The 19,642-nt window shown below is 44.5% G+C and overlaps 1 protein-coding gene and 1 long non-coding RNA gene across 2 annotated transcripts in view; one reads left to right on the forward strand and one right to left on the reverse strand.

Annotated features, from left to right (window-relative positions):
• Window positions 1–5,262, forward strand: part of LOC142590701 (uncharacterized) — a 223,638-nt gene extending 218,376 nt beyond the window's left edge. The window contains exon 5 of the mRNA XM_075703118.1: window positions 1,494–5,262. Within this exon, the coding sequence (XP_075559233.1) occupies window positions 1,494–3,348 (1,855 nt within the window). The 3' untranslated portion in view covers window positions 3,349–5,262. The remainder of the gene's footprint in view (window positions 1–1,493) is intronic.
• Window positions 1–19,642, reverse strand: part of LOC142590702 (uncharacterized) — a 171,810-nt gene that overhangs the window by 103,666 nt on the left and 48,502 nt on the right. The window lies entirely within an intron of this gene.

The raw sequence follows: 19,642 nt of genomic DNA on the forward strand, positions 1-19,642 counted from the left end.
ACTCAGCGGGTGCGGCGCGCGGTGAAATTCCGTGTCCTTTCTTTCTTCTCCACCGTACTATCGTAGGCTTTCGCCCTATTCGGCGCTCGCACTGCACCTTTTTTTGTGGACTTTATGGACTTTAGCCAGTCTACATAGGCCCGCACTCCCTAAGAGGCCACACAGAGCCACCATTTTTTGTGTCCACTTAACGGACGTTAGCCAGCCCAGATACTCTCCTACGAGTCCACGCATACGGTTCATTCATGTAGGCCCGTCAGGTAAACAGATTCGCTGTAAAAAATAGTATGACTTCGTCGTATAATAGTCAATGCGATCCATTTGGTGGCGTCCTTTTGGAGTGCTTTGGCATGTTTTTAAACCCTGGCTGAAGTTAGCTGGGTCATTCTGTATATCCATGGGCTTGGAGTGATATGGCTGGCCCTCTGAGTAGCAGCATATTTTCCCGCAAATAATACTAATTGTACTGTGCACATGAGGTCCGTCTACCTGCACTTTCGCGGCTGCACAAACAGAAAACAGCAACAGCCTGAACAAAACAAATTGTGTTCACAGCATTTATTTCAGAATTCTCATGCACTTTACATTAAAGTGAGAGATTCTGCTAATATGCTGAAAACTGCGCCTTGAACCTTAAATAAAAAGTAATCTTTTGCAAGCAAATAATCTTTACATTTTCCTTTCAACAATGCTTCTTTACTAAACATATAAATTTCCTCACTTTCCCAGATTTCTTTCACATTGTCTTTTTTATGTATGGATGGCATGTTCTAAAAAATACGTTTGCTATTGTAAATTTATCCGAGACAATATAACGTAGTATAGTTGCAGGGCACTTTAGTTAACAAACTTCCAATCCATGCTACGAACAACCTGAGTCCTTACGCAAGCATATGCAGATAAGTACGTTTTACAGCATAATAAAAATATCATGGTGTCTGCCCTCGTATTAACCCTAAATTTTACGTGTGCACATGTGCTTCTGTATATTTTAGGCAGAAACATAATATTTTACATAGCTATTACGTACATGTAGTTTATATTATATAACATACGTAAAAGTTGCCATAGAAGTGAGTTTAGAGTGCATTGTTTGCAGATAAATGGCAAAGCATACCTATAATCTTGGACTAGCCCTGCGCCGCAGACATAGAAAGGAACAGCCCACAACTGGTTTTGCCAATGTAACAGTAGGTCATGATAGAGCCAGTCATTGACCACAAACGACGTGCTACCTTGGAACTGACCTGTGTCCTGATACTGATGTGGAAATTTCCCATGTTGTCCTAGTACACTGCAGCTTCCTTTCAGATGTCACGTTGCCGTGCCGCAATATGATGTGTAGTGCTATAGTCAGCTCTATAATTGTGGTGCCTAGTCGCAGATATGGATTTATGCACAATGCATCGAACATGTGTTGGCGAGTGTACATAATTAGCAATTATATATCTGATGCCTTTTGTCATGGTCAATTTCTTTTCTTTTCCATGCAGGTCCTGCAAATTTGTGGTCGACAGCTCTGAAAGGCGTTCCGGAATTATCTACACTCCCAGACAGACTCTTCCAGACAACACAATATGCACGTTCGAGTTCCGGGGCCGCTCACGCTTTGACCGCGTCTGGCTCTACTTCACCAGTTACTTCGTACCAGACAGACAACCGTGGTCCAGTGTCGAAAAATGTGATGTAAGTCAACTGGAAATCTACGATTCTACTGCGTATGATACAGGCTTTGTGCCACCACCAGTACTGCAAGAGAGGTTACAAAATGGAAGACATACTGGAGAAAAAAACGCCAGTGATCACAGCGCTATTGCGGGTTTTGTGGGACGCTTCTGTGAGAAGTCAATGCCTCGCATCTGCAGCCACGCAAACGACTATCCAAGCCTTGTGCCACCACGTCCATGCAACGTAGAGACTGAAAGCTACCTGTCTAGCAGCCCGAGAATGGCTCTTTTGTATAGAGTCTTTGGCAATGACGATGTGACATCAAAGACGAGTTCCTTTGTTGCCCGCTACGAGTTCGTGGACACATCTCAGAACGGTGCGCCAGTCAACAAAAGTCAGTGCGATCGCGTCTTTCGCAGCAAAACAAAGTCACGTGGTCGCGTAGCCTCACCGAGAAATACATTTTTCTACGGTCGAGGGGGGCAACAAGACCTCGCCTGCACGTATCGCTTCCAAGGCACTTCTTCTCAACGTGTACGCCTACGGTTTGACAAAGTTTTCTTAGCTTCTGAAGGTTGCTCCACGGCGTACGATCCCACTCAGTTGCGCTACACTTGTAAATATGGTGGCCGGCACTTTGTGGCTGCCTTTGGACCGAGTGCTGGTAAACAACGGTATGCTGAACTCAGGATCACAGAATCGTGGTTGGCCATTTCCATACCAGCCGGCTGTATATGCAGCAACTCCACGTTTTTACCATCTCCTTTAGATGTCACATCGGTGGGCAGTGAACTGCTCCTCAGCTTCGTCATTGTTGGAATGACTGTTGATGAAGATTTCACAAACTTTGGATTTGAAGCGAGTTACGAGTTCTTGCCCCCAAATGACTGCGGTGGAGACACGGGGCTCTTACGAGGAATTGTTGGAGAAGCTTCACTGGCACTCACAGCCACTAGCAACGACGACGGACTCGGTAGTCCAGGAATGGGTGCGTATCGCTCCGGTGTATATAAGCGGTGTCGGTGGCTTCTTGAGGCCGCCCCAGAGAAATTCCTCTATCTGAATGTAATCGGGGGAAAGCGACAGTCTCGAAACTGCGGGGACAGCCGCCTGCTCGTGTATTCTGGTGAAGACTTCACGCACACTACGATCATCTGTGCCGACTCTAGTAGTCACGACGAAGCGCAGGAAAGCATAACCGGGGTCGACATTTTCTCACCTTCCTGGTCCAATGGCTCTAGCATGATGTCTTCGTCGTCGTCGACAAGGCCGGAGCGTTTGCTTCTCGAAACCCTCTGCACGGGAAGTTCCACTCCGTTCAAGGTCAGGTGGATGGAGGTCACGCGGCCTTTCTTCAAATCTAACACTGGACAGTCGTTCCGGAACGTGGACTGTCTCTACGAATGCCCTGAACTGGATGCCTGCATTAGCCCTGAACTTTGGTGTGACGGAGAAACGCACTGCCCATCCGGTTACGACGAGGTGCCAGAGAATTGTACTCGGTTTCCTACGCTTCCTGTAGCGCTTGGTTGCGTCGGTGCTGTCGCCATATTTATTCTCGCATTTGCGACGCTAACACTGATGAGACGTTCTTGCCAGTTTCGCAAATCCAAAGCCGATGGCACAGCATCAGCAACTCGGCCTGTTGGATCAGAGGAAATGCCCATGGACAGCATATGACAGAAAGCTTCTGAGAATACGGAAGCTCAACAAAGTTACCGGATTGAGAAGGTCAGTGTCACGGGCAGCAAAATAATAAATGGTGGACATTCCTAGCAGATTGTGTTAATGTCATGAAAACAGGCGTTACATATCATGCGCATTAGCTTGCGTATCGCTGGCTGTGCAAGGAAGGTGCGAGAATTCAAAAGGGCGCCTGCAAGCTCAAATCAGCTGTCTTGTAACGGCGTCGATTTGTGTGCATCGTATGGGCAGTTTGGCGTAGTAGAGTGCGAGTTCTACAATTATGAACACGTACTTTTTTCAATCCGAGAGTGTACGGCGGATCATGCACATACCGTGTAACAATACGAACAATGTGTAGCTGTTTCGTTTATCTGCATTCTGAAGTGCTGTGCTGCCACAGAGCGAGGGCGTCTGTAGCGAGAACTGTAATAACAAAACCTAAAGGAAGGCGCTGTGGAAACCACTGTGGAAACTGGCGTGATGTGTTTTCTGATGTGATGTCCCTGAAATGTGGTATCTGACTCTGCATGCATTCCATTGTGTATTATAGCGAGTGACTGCATATTCCATAATTTATTTTTTGATAGTTTCAGCAAATTTTGTGTGACCAAACCAATAATTTTTAAGTATTACTGCTTCTGTGGCACTTGAAAATATTTTAGCAGATTCACGAAATTCTTTTTCTTTGTCAATATTTGCGCGTCGTGAGGCAGTTGACCCTTGTCGCTATCTTCAGTTGCGGGACCGACCGTTGGCCAACGTGCAAGCGTTATTACATAAAGCAAGCTCTGTAAATGCAAATTGCGTAGAAAATACTTTAGTTACAGGCATTTTAAGTTTTCGGGAGTAACTTCAGCTACAAATATTCGTATATGTGAGGCATTACATGACAAATTTGGATTTGTTTGTTGCGTTCATGAAGTGATTTTATATAATGGCGACTTTATTACTGGTAGTTTTACATGTCAAATAACTTTTGATTTCCTTTTTCACTTACGAGCAATCTCGCTACCTTTACAAGTACTGATTAGCATTTGCTTAGAAGTTGGTTATAACTGCGGCATCTAATCAAAATTTTGTGAATTGTGATATGCACTTCTGTACGTACACATTGATGACAAGAAAAATCGGGGCATGTTTTAATAGATGCGATTATATAAATTGCCTATCATAATTATGTCAAGGCACCGATCGTTGCGAATTAAAACATATTTCGGGCAAAAATACAAGTTACGGCATTGTTGGGCGGCATCCTTGAATACGTCACTGGAGTTGTAGGAATACGCCGTTGACTTAATAACATAATAACTTTAGGTATCCCTTAGGATGTTAATTTTAAGGCTAGATACTGAGTATGTATATCGAACACAGCAACTAATGGGTGAGAAAGCACGGACGAGATACAAATATTTAGATTGCTTGTTTGCATGTCGAATCTTTCTTATTTGCCTCGACAAGAAAACAATTATTGCTTCAGATTCGTGCTGTCCAAACAGTTCATTGTCACTATGATAGCTACTCCTTATGGAGGGTACTGCTGCGGTGAACGCATTAATTTCTCATGCTTTAATTATGATCGACGAACATGAAATTGGCATATCTTTGTTGTATCCCCTAGAAATGTAGCGGCTCCCGGAAACATATTGCTAAAAAAACGTTCAGTCTGCGTTCATTAAATGTTTTCAATGCCTTGCGACAAACTCATGCAAAAGGTGGTAGTTTCTCGCTAGAGATCGACAAGGTTAACGGAAACTGCTGTTGTAGCCCCAATGTCCACCACTTGTGATCAAGCCTTCTATGTGCCGTGAGTGTTGTGACCAAAGAAGACTGTGACCGCCTACGTATTTTGAACTTCAATGAGCCCAGTTTTCCGCGAAAATAAATATAAAATTTTACTTTTCTTTGTTATTGCTGTGGACGTCGAGTATGCTTTATATCACGGTCGTAGGCTACTCCACCGCTGCCACATAATCTTTTAGGGCGAACGCGAGGCAGCCCACGCAGCGTGCTGCCTGTCGCAGACAAGGCCGCTGCTGGTCGGCTCACCTGCCGGTCCTTTTGCCTCACCACCTGCGTGGCCTACGAGGACTTCCTCCTCCGCAGAGATGGCCTCCGCTATGAGGTTCTTGCCTTAAAGTCGGATTGAATGTGAGTTTCGTGCTTTTCTCGAAGACATTTATGTCGTTCGAATCGGTTATAACTTCGGTTAGACGCCACCAACTGGAAGGGGCGTCGAATAAATGTGTTCCAAATAAAGTGTAAATTAGGCACCAACTGCAAATATAAAATAAAACAATCTTTAAATGCTCAGAGAGCCGCTTTTTACTGATGAGAGACGGCTTTATTATAACCTTGTCCAAATGCAGAACTAAGTGTTTGAGTGTCTTTAGTATAATAATCTACTGTAATTAACGGAAAACGGAATATCACCTTTGCGTGAAATACAGCATCGCGACAAAGTGACGTCTTTCTTAAACAACCCTGATTTCTTAGAGCAGGTGGCGGCAGATATTCAGAAACTGCCAAGAAGATTAGGAAATTTGGAATTCTCGATCTTTTTTTTTTACAATTATTTACGGCGGACTTGCAGTACTGCCGTAAAGAGGTCCAGCTTGAATGGGTGGTCTTTATCGCATAAACTGCTTCGCCGTGTTGTTAAGTGCCTCAGCCGTGTTTTGATCATGCCGTCATGAGCTGGTTCGTACAATTCAACCAAATTTTTCAGTGTAGCCTGTTGGGTGCCCAAAAGCTGATCACGCGCCCTATCACATTCCGCTGTATCCTTCAAAATTGTAACCATCTGCCGTTTCGAATTACGTAACGAAAACTGCTGCTGTGGAGCAGCGGTAAAATAGAAATCGTGCAGTGTACGCCTGTCCTGCCTGTGCAATTAGCGTCCTCATTCTGGCGTCGCAAAAAATGGCATCACGCCAACATTTTGTCAGCCATGCTTCAAATTAGGTAAACGTGACATATAGATTTCGGCAACCGCCGACGGTCTATTTAACATTGCCACACAGGAAATTCGTCAAATAGAAAAGGAATAACGCATTTCTCAATCTCACCGCACAAACAATTGCTTTTTGGAAAGGTAACCCTTCAAAACAGTTGAAAACGGGATTCTAAGACCAGCTGCCTAATCTATTATTACGATAGTATTCTTTGTCTAGGCTCTCCACTTTGCAGGCATCGAACGTTTGTCCCTTCTGCTAAATATGTCAGGGCTGCACATCAAGGCCGCTTTCACTGAGCAATTGGGTAAATGTACCAAGCAAAAGAGTTCACCGACGATTACGATACTGACCAATGCGAATTTTCAGCGCAGCTGTTTAGGTCTCCTGGATTTACAACATATTGTGGCAAAGGATCTAAACGACAGGATCCTCTCGGCGGCGGCGCGGCTCGGGCAGCTAGCTCAGCACCTGCAGCAGTCGAATCACTTGTACCGCTTGCGTTGCTCACTGTGCAGAAAGAATTGACTGACAATACTTTGCATTATGATTATATTGTCATGTGTTAGCGACAGTGATGAATGACACAGTGTCGAAACGGTGAGTTAGAAATTTGGGTCTTTTTAAAACAAGTAACGCTCAAGCACAACAATAGCGTCGAGCAGAGTCGGCGATCGCCAGAAATCTCATCTGCGGGTCAAGCTCGTCGGCTTTTATACACGAATTCGTCGAAGGTTCCAGTGTAGTCGCTGGTGCCTGCGTGGTTTCCGAAAAGTACTAAACAACTCACGTAGTGCATACAATCAATTACAAAATTCGCAAACGATGACAGTCGAGATAAGCGCGAACGATACCAAACCAAGAAAACCAAACAATCACGAACGAGGGCTACCACGCGCATACGATACTACGAAACGAGCGGTCCGGCGGGTCGGCATGACACCAGTTTCCCACGCGCACTTCACTGAAGGGGCCGCTCTCGTTGGTCTCCACCGTTCGCGGCTCGCGTCCGTGCGCTCCCGAAACGCGTGTGCTCTATCATCTTTCGCTCGGTCGCTCGGCTACGCCGCCGACGTCAACGCTCATCGCAGGAACGGGCGCTTAAGAGCTGCGCTCTAAAAGATTTAGTCATCATCATCATCATCAGCCTGGTTACGCCCACTGCAGGGCAAAGGCCTCTCCCATACTTCACCAACAACCCCGGTCATGTACTAATTGTGGCCATGCCGTCCCTGCAAACTTCTTAATCTCATCCGCCCACCTAACTTTCTGCCGCCCCCTGCTACGCTTCCCTTCCCTTGGGATCCAGTCCGTAACCCTTAATGACCATCGGTTATCTTCCCTCCTCATTACATGTCCTGCCCATGCCCATTTCTTTTTCTTGATTTCAACTAAGATGTCATTAACTCGCGTTTGTTCCCTCACCCAATCTGCTCTTTTCTTATCCCTTAACGTTACACCTATCATTCTTCTTTCCATAGCTCGTTGTGTCGTCCTCAATTTGAGTAGAACCCTTTTAGTAAGCCTCCAGGTTTCTGCCCCGTAGGTGAGTACTGGTAAGACACAGCTATTATATACTTTTCTCTTGAGGGATAATGGCAACCTGCTGTTCATGATTTGGGAATGCCTGCCAAACGCACCCCAGCCCATTCCTATTCTTCTGATTATTTCCGTCTCATGATCCGGATCCGCCGTCACTACCTGCCCTAAGTAGATGTATTCCCTTACGACTTCCAGTGCCTCGCTGCCTACTGTAAATTGCTGTTCTCTCCCGAGACTGTTAAGTATTACTTTAGTTTTCTGCAGATTAATTTTTAGACCCACTCTTCTGCTTTGCCTCTCCAGGTCAGTGAGCATGCATTGCAATTGATCCCCTGAGTTACTAAGCAAGGCAATATCATCAGCGAATCGCAAGTTACTAAGGTATTCTCCATTAACTTTTATCCCCAATTCTTCCCAATCCAGGTCTCTGAATACCTCCTGTAAACACGCTGTGAATAGCATTGGAGATATCGTATCTCCCTGCCTGACGCCTTTCTTTATTGGGATTTTGTTGCTTGCTTTATGGAGGACTACGGTGGCTGTGGAGCCGCTATAGATATCTTCCAGTATTTTTACATATGGCTCATCTACACCCTGATTCCGTAATGCCTCCATGACTGCTGAGGTTTCGACTGAATCAAACGCTTTCTCGTAATCAATGAAAGCTATATATAAGGGTTGGTTATATTCTGCACATTTCTCTATCACTTGATTGATAGTGTGAATATGGTCTATTGTTGAGTAGCCTTTACGGAATCCTGCCTGGTCCTTTGGTTGACAGAAGTCTAAGGTGTTCCTGATTCTATTTGCAATTACCTTAGTAAATACTTTGTAGGCAACGGACAGTAAGCTGATCGGTCTATAATTTTTCAAGTCTTTGGCGTCCCCTTTCTTATGGATTAGGATTATGTTAGCGTTCTTCCAAGATTCCGGTACGCTTGAGGTCATGAGGCATTGCGTATACAGGGTGGCCAGTTTCTCTAGAACAATCTGCCCACCATCCTTCAACAAATCTGCTGTTACCTGATCCTCCCCAGCTGCCTTTCCCCTTTGCATGTCTCCTAAGGCTTTCTTTACTTCTTCCGGCGTTACCTTCGGGATTTCGAATTCCTCTAGACTATTTTCTCTTCCATTATCGTCGTGGATGCCATTGGTACTGTATAAATCTCTATAGAACTCCTCAGCCACTTGAACTATCTCATCCATATTAGTAATGATATTGCCGGCTTTGTCTCTTAACGCATACATTTGATTCTTGCCAATTCCTAGTTTCTTCTTCACTGTTTTTAGGCTTCCTCCGTTCCTGAGAGCATGTTCAATTCTATCCATATTATACTTCCTTATGTCAGCTGTCTTACGCTTGTTGATTAACTTCGAAAGTTCTGCAAGTTCTATTCTAGCTGTAGGGTTAGAGGCTTTCATACATTGGCGTTTCTTGATCAGATCTTTCGTCTCCTGCGATAGTTTGCTGGTATCCTGTCTAACGGAGTTACCACCGACTTCCATTGCACACTCCTTAATGATGCCCACAAGATTGTCGTTTATTGCTTCAACACTAAGGTCCTCTTCCTGAGTTAAAGCTGAATACCTGTTCTGTAGCTTGATCTGGAAGTCCTCTATTTTCCCTCTTACCGCTAACTCATTGATCGGCTTCTTATGTACCAGTTTCTTCCGTTCCCTCCTCAGGTGTAGGCTAATTCGAGTTCTTACCATCCTGTGGTCACTGCAGCGCACCTTGCCGAGCACGTCCACATCTTGTATGATGCCAGGGTTAGCGCAGAGTATGAAGTCTATTTCATTTCTAGTCTCGCCGTTCGGGCTCCTCCACGTCCACTTTCGGCTATCCCGCTTGCGGAAGAAGGTATTCATTATCCTCATATTATTCTGTTCCGCAAACTCTACTAATAACTCTCCCCTGCTATTCCTAGTGCCTATGCCATATTCACCCACTGCCTTGTCTCCAGCCTGCTTCTTGCCTACCTTGGCATTAAAGTCGCCCATTAGTATAGTGTATTTAGTTTTCACTCTGCCCATCGCCGATTCCACGTCTTCATAGAAGCTCTCGACTACCTGGTCATCATGACTGGATGTAGGGGCGTAGACCTGTACAATCTTCATTTTGTACCTCTTATTAAGTTTCACAACAAGACCTGCCACCCTCTCGTTAATGCTATAGAATTCCTGTATGTTACCAGCTATATTCTTATTAACCAGGAATCCGACTCCTAGTTCTCTTCTCTCCGCTAAGCCCCGGTAGCACAGGACGTGCCCGCTATTTAGCACTGTATATGCTTCTTTTGGCCTCCTAACTTCACTGAGCCCTATTATATCCCATTTACTGCCCTCTAATTCCTCCAATAGCACTGCTAGACTCGCCTCACTAGATAACGTTCTAGCGTTAAACGTTGCCAGGTTCATATTCCAATGGCGGCCTGTCCGGAGCCAGTGATTCTTAGCACCCTCTGCAGCGTCGCAGGTCTGACCGCCGCCGTGGTCAGTTGCTTCGCAGCTGCTGGGGACTGAGGGTCCCCAGCAGATTTAGTCCAGGCCCCTAAGTCGGCACCAGGCTACGTCCAGCATCGCGCAGTGCAAGCCTCTGGTCTACTACTCAGCGTGATATGATGATACTGGCTCGATTATTCGAGCAGCAAGAAGTGCAAGCCATCGACGGCGTCCAGTGAACTAAAATGTTTAAACAAAGAATTCTCGCCCAACTACCTTCTTGCAAGCGCACCACATCACAGATTTCCTAAATGGCTGTCGCTGTTTCTGGAGCTGTGCGTGTTCGTTTAGCCACACTAAACCCGCAACGCTTGTGCACTCTCAGGGACTGTATCTATACGTTTGGCGCGCTCGGCGACGCCCTACAACAGTTTAGCTTCCACCGTGAAAACGTCGTTCTGCTGCGGGAGGGCGCAGCATGGCTACTGTATGGCAGTGCCCACGTGGCATAATCATCGAGCTGCAGTATCTAGCAGCCAAAATGTTTTCGTGATGCCAGGGATTACGCCATGCTTCTACATCCCATAAAGCGCGACGCGTGACCCTTGCGTTGAAGAAGTGGGCTCGGGAATACTTGAGGTGAGTGCCTTTTCCACTGTCTATAAATGGCTTAATTGCAGCCTGTGTAAACGCGGCTAATGTAGGCTTAATGTGGAAGCTCGGTATACCCGATCGCGCGAAAATCCGTCGCACTCGGTGGCGTCATCGAATCGTGGTACCGAAAATGTCCGATGGCGCAAAGAAAAAATAACGCGTAAGAATGTTCGGATTCGCGCCAAATTTCTCAGAAAGGCTCCTGTAAACAAATTAAAATAATGCCTTTGAAAAGAATTGATGATTCTGGTCTGGGTGGGAGTTGAACCCACGGGCCTTCCGGGAGCGAGACCAGCACGCTTCCCCGACGCCACGGCTGCTTTTTTTTTTTTTTTGACATGGCATTTATTCCAATCGATGAAATGACGTATCTACAGGAACTATTCAAAATATTTTTTCAGTTATGGGGTATTACGGGCCATAACCACTTTCTGATTACGAACCATGCCGAACCATGCAGTGGGGGACTCCGGAAATTTGGACCACCTGATGTTCTTTAACGTGCACATAAATCTAAGTACGCTGGTGTTTTCGCATTTCGCCCCTATCGAAATGTGGCTGCCGTGGTCGGGATCCCATACCGCGACCTCGGGCTTATCAGCCCAACACCATAGCCACTAAGCAACCACGGCGGGTAATCACAAGGTTATGAGCACCATGCTGTAATAACCGATCTATACGAGCAGTACATACAAAGAAAACGTCAGACAAAGCAATACCTTCCATGAGAACGAAAAACTCGAAGTAAAAGTTAAACATCTAATCAGAAGTTGATATCAAACCTGCTGACATTCTTCTTATCGTAAATGGCCTTTAAGTGCCTATTCATTTGAATTAAATGCGATCTTGAGGAAATTGTCTTCCTACGTACTAGTTTTCCATAGGTTATGCAAGCCTATCAGCAAAAACATATCGTATGTTACCTACATCATCGCATGAAACAAGATATCGAAAATTCAGAGAATTTATATCAAAATATTTTTGCAAATCTCTATGGATGACATCCCAGAATAAAAAGGCATTTGTGCAATCAATAAAGCAGTGTTCAATAGCTTAAGGCACGTCACAAAGGCGACAGTTCTTTGTTGAAACAAAGCTTTACTTTCTCCGAAGCCATGCATGACTTCGGAGAACATGTTCTCATTGGTAAGGTTTCAGTATACAATAAGAAAGGGGGTTAACCAAACGGCGCGATTTTTATAATCATATCATGAGAAGCCAACAAAGACGCCAATGACAGCATAGGTGAAATTACGTGTACTTACTAATTCAATTAAAGAAATTATAAATTAATTGCAATGTAATTGGATAAAAAGATTGCCGCAGATGGGGAACGATCCCACATCTTCGCATTACGCTTGCGATAGTCTAACCACATGAGCTACCGCGGCGCCGTTTCGCCATGCACTTTCTTGGGCATTTATGTTTTACTACTACAACTAACCTTGGGAGTGTTAGCCCGCGTAACCACTCGCAAACCTTGGCTGCGGATATGGAACATGCTTTCTGCCGCAGGCGTCACGAGCACGTGATCTTTTTGAATCAAGGCTACTGACCAATAAACCCCAGACATGCTATCTGAAGGCATCATTGTTGCCGAATTCGAGACACTTGTTATATAATGAAGGGGAAAAAAGGTTGTTAACCAAGGGGCGTGAATTTTATTAATTATATCATGAGAAGTCAACAAAAACGCCAAGGGGAGCATAGGGGAAATGACGTGTACATACTAATTGAAATAAAGAAATAATAAATAATGGCAATGGAAGTGGATAAGAAAAAAACAACTTGCCGCAGGTGGGGAATGATCCCACGTCTTCGCACTAGGTTCGCAATGCCCTAAGCAATTGTGCTATCGCGGCGCCCTTCCCCAATCCACTTTCTTGGGTATTTATGTTTGTTTCAGTGTATGTTTGTTTTATGTTTTTGTTTTGTATGTTTTTTTGTTTTAGGTAGCATCTGGGGGTTTATTAGCCAGTTTCCTCCATTCGAAAAGATCTCCTACTCGTGACGCCTGCGGCAGAAAGGATGTTCCACATCCGCCGCCAAGGTTTGTGAGTTGTGGCGCTGGCTAACACTCCCCAGGTTAGTTGTAGTAGTAATATATTTTCGTGGCACGGTCAATAAATCATCTTTGCAGAAGCGAACAGTCAGAAAAGCAATAGAAAAGGAAACCTTACTCATGAACCCCCCTAAACAAGGTCTAGAAAGCAAGTTTGGAGACATCACAAATTCTGGTAAGACATGAACCAAGTTAACCTGCAAGAAGGCTCTTAATACGGGACGAGAGCTGTCCCGAAAAAAGTCAACGCGCCTGACTAACTATCGCACATACAAATGCACCAACGCTAGCCCTCTCGCACTCACTGGTCGAAAAGTGTTGTCGCGTCTCATACGTTCAGAACTGGAAGACTATGTACATGTTGAGAACATCCTCTGAAAACATTGATTGCAATGCCTTGCGCTGCGAAGAACCTGAAAGACAGAAAACTTTGGTTGCTAAAATCATGTTACAGGTTTCCGAATATTGAAAGACAATGCGGGACAAAGGTATTTGGCAGCGCTGGAGGGCTGGAACGTAGTGTGCATCTAACTTGTACGCTCGTAGTGGGACTCCCAGATATTTAGCTGGCACACAAGACCATTTAGTGCCAGCATAATGTGATGATGTAATGGCCCTAGATCCAAATCATAGCCCTGAGCTCTTAGAGCTATTCATTTGTGCAACTGAGACAGTACGAAACCCTTGTATGATAGAAAAAGAATGCGATATCATCAGCGTATTCTAACACCTTTACCACATAACCAAGAATATTGAAACTATGAACATTGCCTTAGTTGAAAATCAAATCAAATCAAATCTTTATTCAGCATTCTTCCGCGTATGAAAAAAAAAGAATGCCAGGACAAGAGCAAAAAAGCTGCGACAAGCAGCTTGACGAGGCCCTTGCCCCTGTTTGACTGGCAGCGAAAAGGTTTGACACTCATTGCAAATACATATTGTTTACATATATGAGTTGCATCTCACAGAAAAAAAGCAAGACAAATGTATTCGCGTACAATAGCATCCCACGTACAGGCCAACATGTCTGAAAACATATGCAGGAAAAGGAATGTATGACAAATGTATTCACGTACAATAGCCTCCCACGTACAGGCCAACATGTCTGAAAACATATAGAGGAAATGGAAGGAAAAAAATACGCATTTCTGGTCCAATTTAGACCATTTTCACTCAGGTCGTACAGACAATAAAAAAATCATACAAAGGTAATACGAAAACAAGTGACCTGCAATATAATAGAAAATGTTTACATTACATTTTTCCCTTCGCCTTTTTCCCCTTTCTTTTTTTTTAAGTTGAAGACCGTCGTTTGCCATTAAAAATTCTTTCCATTGTTTTCTAGTGATGGTCCTCGGGTCTATATGCCTCTTTTCAAGGCTATTTAGCAGGAATGGTACACGATATTGCAACCTGTTAAAACCATTATGGGTTCGGGAAAATGGCAAATCCCATATTTCTCTTTGCCTTACGCTGTACGGCAGCTGCAATGATTTTTTGAGGCAGCTCATTCGAAGAAAATGCTAATTTGTGCGTCTTAAGCTGCTCTTGCCGTAATAAAAGCATGTTGTCGCCCTAGGTGCAAAACCTGCAGGCACCTTCAAAGTGACATTAAAATTAAAAGCACCGCAAATAATTATACACATGAAGTCAAATCTAGCTTCACTTGCACAAGTTCGGATGTGATTTATATGCTTGAATGTTCCTTCTGTACGAAACAATATATCGGGGAAACAGACAATCAATGAACGTCAGATTAAACGGACATCGCGCGGACACAGCTAAAAAGCTTCCCAAAGCCGTCGCCGAGCATTTCAACCAACCAGGTCATAACTTTGATGAACTTAAACTCTACATCTTACAGTCAAATTTCCGTTCTGAACGAGAAAGAAAATACAGAGAATCATATCTTATCCATGACTTCAAGACATTACAACCAATAGGCATAAACGTTTCAAAGGGAGCTTTAGAATCTATTCGCTATGCTAAACCTCAAGCTATAGGCAACAACACTTAGTTTGATTTCTTGGCGTATCCCCCCCCTTTTCCTTTTTCTTCCCTTCTTTTTCTTCTTTTTTTTTTGTCAGCTGGCGTGTCAGACGCCCTTGACACGCCGGCTAACGCGCGTGGGTTGACAGACTGGGGTGAGGAGGGGGGGGTCCTGGCTTTGACCTTGCACACAGCGTTCCTTTACTAATTCGACACGCTAACACACTTTCCCTCGTTTCCACGCACTCCCGCCTCACACCCCCTCCCCTTTAGAAGAACCCCACCTATATATACTGTGGCGAGGAAAGCATATGTCGCCTTGAAGAAGACAAGTCCACTTGTCGAAACGTTGGCTCCTGCATTCACCTTGTTCACGTTTTGCTCATCGTCTTAAGCTGCTCTTGTATTTTAAGAACAGGTTAAATATGTATGCATGCTTGACAGAAAGGACATTAAGCGACTGAAACAAATCCCGCGTATGGGAATCGTATGGGGTATTTGCGATATGGCGAATAACTTTTTTCTGTATTACAAGTAATTTGTGAATGTTTGTTTGAGATGTTGTCCCCCAAACAAGGTTACCGTAGTTTATATGCGGGAGGAATAAGGCATTATAAGGAAGAAGCTTGAGTTTCGGTGGAATCACCTGTCGCAATCTGCAAATCATTCCACATGCCCTCGCCAAATTTTTAGCTACAAGGTCAGCATGAGCGTCCCAAGTTAAATTTTCGTGAAAAACGACTCCTAGTGTTTTAACCTGTTTTGCAAGCTCGATTTTAGAATTGTCAAAATGGATATCCAAGCAACGATTTATTTGCTTTTGCACCGGCGCAAATAAAATACATTTGGTTTTCGCTGCGTTTATCTTTAAGGAATTTACTGTGCTCCATTGAAACAATCTATCAAGGGTAGTATTTGCTAAGCTTGCGAGTTCCTTAATATCCTTGGACTGAAAGAAAATGCTGGTATCATCTGCATAGATAACAAAATATGCTTGATCACTAATGCTTATTAAATCATTAACATAAAGATTGAATAAGATCGGTCCCAGTATACTGCCCTGTGGAACCCCAGCCTTCACAGGAAGCAAAGATGAATATTCGCCTGAAATAGCGATGCACTGTTTTCTTTGTTCGAGATATGATTTTAGTAATTCTAAAGGTATTCCACGAAACCCATAATGTGCTAATTGGCATAATAAAGTGGTATGATTAATCCTGTCGAACGCCTTCGAAAAATCGACAAATATGCCAAGGGTTAACTTCCTTTCCTCAAATCCATTAAGTATGTACTCTTTTTGCGACAATAGAGCCAGTTCGGTTGACACCTGCTTTCGAAAACCGTATTGCTGGGACGTTATAATCGAAAACCTATTACAAAACGTTGTCACTCTATTACAAATATCTTTTTCCAGACCTTTCGAAATAACAGGTAATATTGCCACTGGTCTGTAATTGGATAAATTGTTTCTGTCTCCAGACTTATACAACACCGAAACCTTTGCGAGCTTCATTTTGTCTGGAAAAGCACCTGTAGACAAACAAGTATTAAACAGATGGGTGAAAACTGGTACCAGGAGATCGAGTACAAACTTAATAGGTCCTATTTGAAGTCCATCTATATCACGCGCTTTACTGTTTTTTAGTGATGAAAATACTAAGAATATTTCCTCCGGAGATACCGGCTCAAAAAAAGCACTGTTCGTAATCTGCATTTCCAGGAAGCTCGTGGCAGTGTCATCATGGACGCTGTCAACTAGATTTATGAAATATTCATTAAACTTGTTCGCCAAATTTTGCCCTTTCAATGCTTCATTATCAATTATTATTTCAAGTCCTTCATTGTGGCGGCTTCCCCTTTGTAATAGTTTGTTCATTTCACACCAGATTTCATTACCACGAGCGCCCGGTTTCCCAAAGAGGTTTTCAAAATAGCTGTTTTTAGCATTCCGTAAAAACTTTGTCACCAGGTTTCTGTGTTTTTTATAAGCAAGAAAGTCTGCACGATTTTTTGTTTGCAGAAATGCGGAATACAACGCATATTTTTTTTCTTATCATATTGAGACATTCATCTGTGAGCCAGGGCTTACGTATCTTGCTGGATTTCTTTACCATTTTGAATCTAAAGCAGGTTCTGTAGGCTTCAGTAAGGATAGAAATGAGAATGTTGTAGGCTTTATTAGCGTCTACACATTCAAAGACAGGGTTCCAAATTATTTTTTGGATTTCTTCCCTAAAGTTGTTTAATGTTCTCGGATTTATCTCTTGAACAATGAATGACTCAGAATGATTCACACTTTTTTTCATAATTTCACCGTGTTTACAAAACATATAAATAGGTAAGTGGTCACTCACGGCTGCTGAGACAACACCCGATTGTATGCTGTCTTCAATGCTCTTAGTTACGAATAAATCCAGAAGACTTTCAGAAGAGTGGCTGATGCGTGTTGGCTCGCTTGTAACGTTTTTGCAACCAAATGAGTCCAAAATTACCTGCAATTCTCGTGACTGATACGTATTTTGCAATAGGTTAATGTTGCAGTCACCCCCAATTGTAATGTGCAGCCTATTTAATGACACAAAACTGAGCACGCTCTCTAGAAAAGAAAGAAATGCGTCCAGTTTACCATTCGGTGGGCGGTACAGCACAACAAATACAGATTTCTGATACTGTAAGGATAAGGCTTCATAATGTGGCGTTTCTATCGAGAATTCGGTGAGTAAGCTGCATGGCATGTGCTCGGATACAAGTTGCAAAACACCCCCACCACCGCGATGTGATCGATTTAGAAAAAAAGTTTGAAAACCAGGCAGGTAAAGTACTTCCCCTTCAGATTCGTACCAAGTTTCTGTGAACATGATGACGTCAAATTTGAAACCAAACTCAGCAAGAAACATTATTAGTTCGTCATGTTTGTGCCTAGCTGATTGCGTATTGCAATGCAAGAATGAGATATAGGCACCGCCACATGGGCGGACAACGTCACGGGGCATAACCATCGGAAGAAAAAGTGCTAGAATTGGGCGGAGTGGACAAATGCTCCGACTGAGCGGCTCTAAGTATAGGGCGAAGACGAGTGCAGACATAACTTATCCAGCTCATAAATGATGGGGTTTTATGTGCCAAAACCACTTTCTGATTATGAGGCACACCGTAGGGGAGGACTACGGAAGTTTCGACCACCTGGGGTTCTTTAACGTGCACCTAAATCTGATTACATGGGTGTTTTCGCATTTCGCCTCCATCGAAATCTGGCCGCCGTTGCCGGGATTCTATCCCGCGACCTTGTGTTCATCAGCCTAACACCATAGCCACTGAGCAACCACGGCGGGTATCCAGCTTTTCTGAATACGAGGCTTTAGTTCGCTTGAGTGCCATCACGTGGCGTACTGACCTTAAGCTTTTCAAACTTCCCGCGGTGACGTGGTGATGACGTCAACAAAACAAAACAAAAATAAAATAATTAAAGGCTATTCACGTGCACGTAACTTCTCCACAGTGCTCGTCCCGCCGGCGTTATCAGTGTTCTTGATAAAGCTTAGCCGTTCGTCGCCTGGATTGGGCTTATCATCCTAACAGTGTTCAGCCGCTACGAGCGATAATTGATTCTGGGCTTTGATACAGTTCTTTTTTATTGTCTTTCACTTTCTTTCTTTTTGGTGCTATGGAGTAAACCAGCTAGCGTAACCGTAAGAAGCACTCCGTGGCAGCCTTTCTTCAGTCGGCACACATTCTTAAGGCACGTTTACAGTCCGACGTTAAGGCACGTTTATAGTCCGACGTTATCGGCGCGCGGGCGAGTGTCGTTCGCGGTCAGTCACGCCACGTCGGTTGCGCTGCGCCAGCCGAGATGCCATCCCCTGTATACTTCAACGCGCGCGCCGTCGGCTGCTATCTTCGGAGCATGCGCAGAACGTTCGCCAAGTCGCGCACCGTCCGCAAAAGCCGTCTGCGGAGTTGTGTTGGCGCCTTTTTCTTCGCGCAATGCATTGTGGTGCGAGAGTTCCGCCGACTCCGACGCGCGAATGGCTCAGGAGCCATATCGGCGTCGGGCCCGTCGGGGCGCGTCGGAAGCCGCCGGTTTACGTTGGCTGCGCCGGTGCGCCCAACTACTGGCGGCGAGGAGTTACGGAGTCGCCATCTATTGCAAGCGCCTCGCTGGCTTAGTATGAGGGATAACGCGGTGCGCTCCTCATAAGTTTTGCTGTCAGCGCTCACTGAAAACACCACGCGCGAGCTCTCCCGGACATTTCTGTAAGTACTTTCGAAACGAGAGGAGTTCTTTACTCTCTAAATAATAATCTTAGGCGAACTGAAAGGCCAGAATCGTTTACAGATGCTGTTTGTTTACCGAATACGTACATACAGTGAACGCCATTGCACGCGGTAGCCGCGATGGAGTCTCCCGAACCGGCTTCTTGCGTGAAAGGTAGGTAAACGATGAGACCAAACTATGTGAGATATGTTCTTATAGTGCTTTTATAACTAAATGGAGCGTAATTGAATGAAGCCTCAGTGCAGCGATCGCACAGATTTGCAGCGACAGACTGCGCGTCTGCATGCTTGTCCGCGCACTGTTTCGCTTTCGCCGCGTGCGCGTTTTCGCACCGTGCCATGAGCTTTAGGCCGCAGAATATGAGCATTTGAC

The sequence above is a fragment of the Dermacentor variabilis genome, chromosome 8 (genome assembly GCF_050947875.1).
Source record: "Dermacentor variabilis isolate Ectoservices chromosome 8, ASM5094787v1, whole genome shotgun sequence".
Lineage (NCBI taxonomy): Eukaryota > Metazoa > Arthropoda > Arachnida > Ixodida > Ixodidae > Dermacentor > Dermacentor variabilis.